General features: G+C 36.6%; 1 protein-coding gene across 2 annotated transcripts; it reads left to right on the forward strand.

Annotated features, from left to right (window-relative positions):
* Positions 1-720: 720 nt before the first annotated feature.
* On the forward strand, positions 721-7584 carry LOC107684260 (ESF1 homolog). 2 transcript variants are annotated; one of them, XM_016480486.1, is made up of 14 exons: positions 721-815; positions 1329-1791; positions 1942-2207; positions 2866-2979; positions 3091-3200; positions 4108-4260; positions 4423-4537; positions 4619-4775; positions 4869-5027; positions 5705-5829; positions 5914-6010; positions 6131-6219; positions 6296-6445; positions 6611-7584. In XM_016480486.1, exons 2-14 carry the CDS (start codon positions 1365-1367, stop codon positions 6914-6916), a joined length of 2268 nt encoding a protein of 755 aa, XP_016335972.1. In that variant the 5' UTR covers positions 721-815; positions 1329-1364; the 3' UTR covers positions 6917-7584. The 2 variants fall into 2 exon arrangements, with proteins under 2 accessions (XP_016335972.1, XP_016335971.1); XM_016480485.1 differs by having other exon boundaries at positions 740-833.
* Positions 7585-9767: the final 2183 nt, after the last annotated feature.

A 9767-nucleotide genomic window follows, 5' to 3' on the forward strand; every position in this document is an offset into this window, starting at 1 on the left:
TTCATTTGTCTTTAAGTTTTAGTAATTTAATTGTGTTTTGTCATTTTTATTATTATTATTTAAAAAAAAATCTAAGTTTTTTTAAATAAATTTTTATTTAGTTTTAGTTTCAGTTATAGTAAGCCTACATCAATTAAAATTGAATGAAAACGAGAAATATTGCACTGGCTGCTTAAATAAAATACATTATTTATATTTATTTTATTTCAGCTTTTGTTTATTTTATATTAAGTAACAATTTTTAAATGTTTTTTTTTAAGTTAGCTATAAAATCTACACAATGTCAAAAGTAAAATGAAAGACGCTCGCGTCTAGTGTGCTTTTTTATACCTTTTTTATTGCAGAAATACAGTTCAATACAAAAGAAACAAATAAGACAGAACAAAGAACATAGAACATATGGGGGAATACAGAGGAGAGAAGAAAAAAAATAAATACAAAAATAGCATATAATTTAAGCTACTTAAAAACCTTTCTATAATACGAGATGTCTTCACAGCTTTTTTAAATGTAGATCAGAACAGAAGCAAATATTTTGCAGCTGGGTTTAAATTTAAGGTATCTAGCTTTGTGGATATGATATTTACCCATCATACACATAAAGTTTAAGACATCATTTAACTCCTTATTGTCAGAAATATCAGAATGGAAAAGAACTGTACTGATGGAAATACTACCGCTTCTGGTGTGTTTTGAGCTCTTCGCCTCGCCGTATGCAAAAGAGGGCGTGGCTTCCAAGTGGTAACGGAAGTAGTGAAGCATCACGGGAAAACACGTGTGGAGCTGTGCTGTAACGTCGCACGAAAACCCAGTCGGTCAGTATCGGTCTTTATGTAAGTGTTTTGTACTGAATTCTTGGATTTTTCGTAAATTGTAGTGCTGTGTTGTAAATTAACGACATGCTCAGTGTTTTAGTTCTGTGTGTCATTACAGTATGTACAATGGTTCAGAATGTGTGCTGTGTGAATTACAGACAGACGCTGTAAACAAATACATACAAAAAGAACTTGCATACAGCCAAATGACAAGTATACATTATAAATTATAATTTGACAGCATGCACCGTTATCTGCCATAGGTAATACTGCAGTATTAAGTGTGGCAACAAGCCCCACTTTACTCAATTTTTTCATAATTTATCAGATTTTTGTTTGTTTGTTTGACTTGGACTTGAGTGTTTTCTATACAGATGGATATTTTGGGTTATCTGCGTAAGAAACGTTTCATGGCATTTCTTTTATTGAATATGCATTTACAACTGTTTGATATAATTCTAGGTAATTGGTTTCACATGTACTTGAAATGAACCTCTTCTGTGTTTTTCACAGGTTGATGCTTTCATCTAGCTCTTCCAAATAATCACCATGACCTCCAAAAACAGTGTAAGCGGTGACGACCGCTTCTCGAAGGTCCAGAAGGACCCTCGCTTCTGGGAGATGCCCAGCAGAGAACGCAAAGTAAAAATCGACAAGCGTTTCAAGCCCATGTTTCATGACAAACGCTTTAAACTGACGTATACAGTCGATAAACGCGGCCGACCCGTCAACCAGACGTCCACCGAGGACCTCAAGCGCTTCTACAAGCTCTCTGACTCCGAACAGTCAGACGAAGAAGAGGAGAACGAGAAGACGGAAAAGAAAGTGAAAAAGGCTGATGAGGAACCTCAAGTTGAGGATGAAGAAGAGAGCGATGAATCTGAAGAGGAGGAAGAAGCCGAGAAGATCCCGAAGCCAAAAGAAGCTAAGCAAACTAAAGAGCCGCTGGTAAAGGGAGTGAGAGTTTTTGAAGAAGGTACTGCGTTAGCTTTCATATTGCTTTAATGTTCATTATTAATCTGAGTTATGTAAATCTGATTGTTTAATTTTGATATGGATCTTCTGAAGACAGACGGTGATTCGTTTGTTATTTATGGCTTGATACTGTTTGAATTGGTTTTAACAGATGAGGATGAGGAATCTGGTGTTGAAGAGGATGAGGAAGAGGGTCCCTCTGAAGATGAGGATGAAGAGGCTGATGAAGATGACGAGAGTGAGTCAGGTGAAGACGGTGACAGTGGACCCGATCTGGCCCGAGGGAAGGGTAACATTGAGACCAGCTCTGATGAAGATGATGATGATGATGAGTTGGAGGACTATCTTCGTCACGAGGAAGAGGAGATTGAGCATGACTGGGGAGAGATGTGGAAAGATGCTCCACGCAGTGACAACGTGAGATTCATCCGAATGCTTTATTATTCATAACCTGCCATTCAAAGTAAGATTTTTTTTAAATGTGGAAAGCAGTCTCTTCTGCTCACCAAAGCTGCAATATTATTACACATTTTTTTGAATATATTTTAAAATGTAATTTATTCCTGTGAGGCAAAGCTGAATTTTCAGCATCATTACTCCAAAACATTTTTTCATTATTATCAAAGTTAATAACAGTTTTTGCTTTTCAATATTTTTTTGTGGAAACAATAAGGATTTTTGATGAATAGAAATAAAAAAAAAACAGCACTTATTTGAAATAGAAAACTTTTGTAAGCTTGTAAATTTATTTACGTTCACTTTTGATCAGTTGACTGCATCCTTGCTGAATAAAAGTATTTATTTCTTTTAAAAAAATCTCTTACTGACCCCAAACCTTTGAACAGTAGTGTACTTATTAAATTCAAAAACAAAATTTATATAATTTGTTATATAAAATATATTTAATATAGTCATTTCTATTATAATGTTTACAGCCATTATGTTTTTTTTGCATTCTGATATTATTTTAATGACATTTAAACACATTTTTAGCATAATGCAGTTAAAATATTTACTTGTGCAAAAAAAAAAAAGTATTTATTTATCATGCTGGTATGTTATTTCCTGTGTTTAGTCTTCCCGGCGGTTGGCGGTTTGTAACTTGAACTGGGACAGACTGAAAGCTAAAGATCTTCTGGCTCTCTTCAATTCGTTTAAGCCCAAAGGAGGCGTGGTGCTGTCTGTGACGGTAACTGTCACCTTCACTATCACTTCCTGCACTTTCCTCCACAATCAGTTGCATTCTGTGAGATGTCAATCCTGCAGCCGCGAGTCTGAATTGTTGACATGCATTCGTCAGATCTATCAGTCTGAGTTCGGGAAGGAGAGGATGAGTGCAGAACAGACTCAGGGTCCACAGGAGCTCACCGGCCTCCCGGAGAACCCTGACGCCGACACAGAAGAGCAAAGGTACTGGACGCAGTCATAATCTGGAGCTTAATGGGGTTGGCCGACCAGGATTTGCAGTGAGGAGTCGAGGACCATCCCAGAATGCATTGCAAACAAACTTAGTGAAGAAAATCCATTCTAGATGGCCAATATTTATTTAAAACATGCTTATTATTCATTAAATTCTAAATAAAATTGGACCGTTTTACTCAATGCTGTGTATTTTTATTATTATTAGAGTAGTGTATGCTGTGTTGCATGATACATTGATAGCTAAAAAAGGGATATAATGATTTTAGCTATACTAGTGTGCAGAAATTTTTTATTTTTTTTGAAAGAAATGAATACTTTTATTCAGCAAGGATGCAGTGCATTGCTCAAAAGTGACAGTGAAGTGAATAATGCTATAAAATGTCCATTTCAAATAATTGCTCTTCTTTGGAACTTTCTGTTCACCAAAGAATCCTTAAAAAAAATCCAGTTTTCACAAAAATATGAAGCAGCACAACCGTTTTCAACATTGATAATACTCAGAAATGTTTCTTGAGCAGCAAATCAGCATATTAGAATGATTTCTGAAGGATCATGTGACACTGAAGACTGGAGTAATGATGCTGAAAATTCAGCTTTGATCACAGAAATAAATTACATTTTAAAATAGATTACAATAGAAAATAGTTATTTTAAAATGTAATATTTCACAATATTGCTGTTTTTACTGTGTTTTTGATCAAATAAATGCAGCCTTGGTGAGCAGAAGTGTATATCACTGTTATCTCAATATTTTTCAGCCTTTTGACAATATGTAATGTCCTCAGTTTTTATATTCACTCTGCATGGATTTCAAGGATGAAAGTGGAACCATCATCTTAAGCAGTTATTTCAGCCAAATGATTCATGATGAAGGTCTCCCGTGTTTTTTTTTTAGGATCTACCGAGAGAAAGTGCGTGACTATCAGTTCAAGCGTCTGAGGTATTACTACGCCGTGGTGGAGTGTGACTCTGTAGAAACGGCAACAAAGATTTACGAGGAGTGTGACGGCTATGAGTACGAGAGCAGCTGCTCGATGATCGACCTGAGGTGAGAACCTCACATTCACGGAGAGATTCCCTCAAAACTATTTAACTGAAACCATCAAGAACATGAAACTGATTTCTAACATTTCTAAGAACTTTGCACGTGTGTACTATTAAAAGATCTCTCATTTCTCTTTATTTGTCATTGGCTCTGGTCGTTTTGCAGGTTCATCCCTGATGACGTGACGTTTGACGACGAGCCGAAAGACCGAGCCACTGATGTGGATTACAGTTCCTACAAGCCCAAACTCTTCACATCGACAGCCACCACCACAGCCAAGGTCCGTCACGCTGAATCCTACGTCAGATCTGAGCTGCTGACTCAGTGTACAATAATGTGAGTCTGTGTATCTTGTCATTAGGTGGAGCTGACGTGGGATGAAACGGATCACGACCGGGTCACGGCTCTCTGCAGGAAGTTCAATAAAGATGACCTGTTGGACAATGACTTCAAGGCTTACCTGGCCTCCTCCAGTGAGGAAGAAGAGGATGAGGAAGAGGCAGAAGAACAGATAGACGGTTAGTGATGACAATCTCATCTATCAACATTATTCTGAACTGTTACTGGTACTTTTGCATCAATCAGAAATGTTGCCTTGAATGTTCTCTCAGCTGAGAAGCCCGCTGAGCCTCTTCCTGAGGAGATCAAGGGCAGTAAAGGGAAGAGGAGCGCAGAGCAGATCGCTAAATACAGAGAACTACTGAAGAGCTTTCAGGACAAAGACAAGGAGAAGGATGACAGCATGGATATGGAAGTCACATGGGTACCAGGTATCAGAGTTTTTAATATATTTATATTTAATAGATTATTAATTCTAAACATTTTAGTATAAATATTAATAGTAATCTTTTTCAAAATTATTTTTAATTGTTTAATTTTTTATTTTATATGTAAAAAATATGTATAATAAAAATATATGTATTTTTATTCTGTAAATATATTAAACATATAATTAAAATAAATATAAATATATTCAATATACATATTGCATAAAAAATATATACATATACATACATATTTATTTATCCATGACAGGCTTAAACCAACCAAGGTGGTATCTCAAAAACACACTCTGCAAAATATGGTAATTTTCACTATCAAAAAAAATAAAAAATTTTGTGTCAATATTGCACACCCCTAAAATAACCAGGCATCATCTTTAAAAAAAAAGTTGTCCTAGATTTTTTTTTTATTATATTGTAGTTTGTATGGTTAATATTAATGTAATTGTGAGCAAACTAGGGTTTAACAAAAGGTAATTCGGCCCGCACAAGGGGACATTTTCACCGATCCGGCCCTCAACCTTAAATGAGTTTGACACCCCTGATATAAACTATATAATATGAAATAAATAAAATAATAGATACATGTTATGCAATATTAACATATGTATATGTCTACTTTTTCTAAATGTCTAAATCTAAATATTCATTTCATTGTTTTTTAGGACTGAAGGAAACAACTGAGAAGCTTGTGAAGAAGAAAATGGAGGGCAAAGATCAGTTGACTCCGTGGGAGCAGTACCTGCAGAAGAGAAAGGAGAAAAAGAAAGAGAAAAGGAAAGGAAAGAAGGTAAATGTGTCGCTGAGGAAATAATCATGTTTGTCCTTCATTTCTGTTCCTCTGACCTCACGTATGCTCTTTTGTCTTGTGCAGGAAGCGATGGAGGCGGAGCCTGCGATCAGTGATGATGAACTTCCTGCTGATGTTGACTTTAATGACCCCTTCTTCAAAGAGGAGCTCGGCTCGACAGGTTAGTGACGAGTTTGCACTTGATTCCCCTCATGCTTTATTATATTCATCATGAGAAAGATTCTCACATTCCTTTTGGAAGTATTACATGGTTAGTGCTCTCTCTGTATGTTCTCTGCAGCATCCCTGAAAAATAAAAAGAACAAGAAGAACAGCAAGAAGGATGAGGAGAGGACACCAGAAGAACAGGAAGAGCTGGAACGACAGAGGGTATGTTTCTCTGTTGTTCATGAACGTGTGTTTGTGAGTAATGTATCATGGGTAACGGCTGTGTCGTGGCGTCTAGGCTGAGATGGAGCTGCTGATGGACGATGATGAAGACGACAAGCACAAACATTTCAACTACGACAAGATCGTAGAGCAGCAGAACCTGAGCAAGAAGAAGAGAAAGAAACTCCTGAAGAGCAACACGCCACTGGAGGAGGACGACTTCCAGGTCAGAGTCCCAAAATATCACCTTCACGGATTTAGTCATTTGTGACTTTTAAAAGAGCATTTGTGTGTGTGTGTGTGAATCACCGAATCAGAGTTTTGAATCAATTCTCTGAAGAACTGAATCAAATGTGTTGACTCTAATGCTATTTCTGCCGTGGTTCTCCAGGTGGACGTTCAAGACCCGCGTTTCCAGGCTATGTTCACGTCCCATCTTTACAACCTGGACCCGTGCGACCCGGGCTACAAGAAAACCAAAGCAACGCAGAGCATCTTAGAGGAGAAACAGAGACGCAGAGAGGAGCGACAGCACAGCCAGGAGGAGGCGCTGAAGAGCAGAGCCACGCAGGAGAAGGACAAAGCAGAGCCGTCATCCTCCACTAAAGCCATGGACCCCAGTTTATCACTGCTTATCAAATCCATCAAGAACAAAACTGAACAGTTTCAAGTGCGCAAGAAACAAAAGACAAAATGACTCCGATAACAAGAGACTCGAGTCTGAAGTGGATTCATTGCTGTTTCATATAACGGGTTAGTTTTCTGGAGTCACTTTTGTGACTAATTTGTGCTTGGAGACAAAACGAGAAGTTTTTGATCAATAAATATCATACTTTCTCCTAGTTCAAAATTGTGAAAACATGTCTGCTTCAGACTTTTGTAATCGACCTGCCATTTTTGGATGAAAACATCAAGGGTTTGTTGCTTGATGAAATGGTTCAGAACGGTGTATCTATGCTTCCCAAACCTGTCCTCCAGGAAGCCAAACTCTGCATTATTTGTATGACCCCCTCATCTAACACACCTGATTGAACTCGTTAGCTCATTAGTAGAGACTGCAAGAGCTGAATTTGAGGCTAAGTGTATCCCATCATTCATCATGTGCTCTAAAATCATGAGATTTAAGGAAACTTTCCAGTGTAAGTTAAATTAATTAGATATTACATATACTTTTCTAAGTACAATGTGAAGTGTGGCATATTTTATTGGCACAGAGATGAGCATGTGTACGTCTTAAAATGCTATTTTGAGTCCAAAGTAGGTCATATGTGTGATTCGTGTAGATCCAGTAAGTTTTTTTCAAAATTGAAAAAGAGGTGGGTTTGCAAGAGTCACTCACAATGAAATGAGAACCATGTTTTATCAAAAAAACAAAAACATTTGTTTGAAAAAAAATGCATAATTAGTATTGTAATTTTAGTGTTGTTCTGTAAAAAAATATTAAATACTATTTCTTTATTTTACAGCCCAGTAGTAGTATTACTACTATAGTTTCATGTTTCATAAAATTTTTGTAATTTAACAGAATAAACATATCATCATCATATTATTATTATTATTATTAATTAATGCTTAGTAGTAGTAAGTTTGTTGAATTGTGATTTTTTTTTTTTGTGTAGACAAAATTAAAATAAACAATGTAGAAAAAAAATAAAAAATAGGGTTGGAACAAAACTCTGCAGGGCTCCGGCCCTCCAGGAATTGAGCTTGACACACCTGGTCTAAAGTAAATATTTTATTTAACTTTTTTCATTTAAATTTGTTGTTTGCTGCTTTAATTTCGATTCTATACTGATTCCATTTAGAACTTTTAGAATACACATATGTACAAATTTGCTAGATGTGAAGGTGAAATTATAAAGTAGTCAATCACAAGAAAGAGTGAACTTCTACATAGAGAAGCGAAATAGTCACTTTTGTAGGATATATTTTCAAATATGAGATGTTGCAATTCCCTTTTTCTGCTGTGGCAAAAACAGGTTTCTATTGATTTAAAAGGATCGTTCGACCAAAAATGAAAATTCTGTCATTTACTAACCCTCAAGTCATTCCAAACGTACTTTCAGAACATTAAATATCTTATATAGTTCTTCAAAATACCTTCTGTGTTCCAAACATTGTCATCATTTTCAGTTTTGCCTTAATTTAAGTCAAGAAGAGATTTCTGCTTCCTGTTTGAACAAAGCCAAACAGATTTAGATTCAGAATGTCACTTTTAATGAAAAATAGACATGGATAAGATGGAGTTAATGTTATCTTTATTCATGTTGACACACAACGCAGCTCACACATTCAAAAAAGTCTGTTGGCACTTTCACGGGCACCTCATTTTCTACATAACAGGAGAAACAGGCTTCCTCACCCGTGCCATATATCAAAGCACAGCTGTAAATGAATGAATGAACACCTCTTACACTTCAAATTCCAGTGAATCTGACCAGTGCTCAGAGCATGTAAAAACATCTCAATTCATGGTCCAGGAATATATAGTGTACATTAAAAATATCCACTTCACATCATTAAACCCAATCCAGAAAAGGCACAAATGACAGATTTTAGCCAAGTAATGTCAATAACACAGGGCTTGATTTGACCAAATAAAGTGGAACTCCAGTCCAGATCACAAGCATTTCAGAAGTAAAACCAACGGAATGAAATGATTCTAGATTGTGCCTCAGTGTTACAAAAACAGCTACGTTATGAGAAATAGTGCAATTAAGGTTTGGCATTGACATACACATGTACGCCATCTGAAAGAGCTCGAGTGTTGTGTTGTGTTTCAGGTTGTTTATCACATATTTTATCACCACAGTATAATTTGTCCAGTTTCCGAAGCAAATGCAAATGGTGTTCGACCTCGCCGCCATGCTGCTAGGCTGTTATGGATGATTGACAGGGTGTTACTACGTAGTCGCTAAGGTGTTCTGGGTGGTTTCTTACTGGCCTTAGTAAACAATCCCACTGTCTATGATATTCTGGTGTCTATATGGCTCAGGTCCCTCCTTCAGTGTCTTTTTTTGCCCATTTTATAGCGCAAATCCCAAGTCTGATTGTTTGGAAAAGTGACAGAACACTGAGTTTTGCACCAAACTTCCAAACTTTGAAGGAATAGCTCCCTTAAAATGAAAATTTGCTTAAAATGGACTCTCGGGCCATCCAAAATGTAGATGAGTTTGTTTCTTCATCAGAACAGATTTGGAGAAATTTAGCATTCCATCACTTGCTCACCAATGGATCCTCTGCAGTGAATGGGTGCCGTCAGAATGAGAGTCCAAACAGCTGATAAAAACATCACAATAATCCACAAGTAACCCACACCACTCCAGTCCATCAGTTAACATCTAGTGAAGTGAAAAGTTGCATGTTTGCAAGAAACAAATCATTAAGACGTTTTTAACTTTAGTCTGTTGGTTCCAGTTAAAATACGAGTCCTCAATCCATATTATAGCTTTCTCCAGAGGAAAAGTCGTCTTGTCTGAATTAGGAGAGAAATATGCACTGATCAAGCACCGTTTACAAGTGAAAACCATCCAGAACAGTTCTAAATA

Source organism: Sinocyclocheilus anshuiensis, unplaced genomic scaffold (assembly GCF_001515605.1).
Source record: "Sinocyclocheilus anshuiensis isolate Anshui unplaced genomic scaffold, SAMN03320099.WGS_v1.1 scaffold1371, whole genome shotgun sequence".
Taxonomy (NCBI): domain Eukaryota; kingdom Metazoa; phylum Chordata; class Actinopteri; order Cypriniformes; family Cyprinidae; genus Sinocyclocheilus; species Sinocyclocheilus anshuiensis.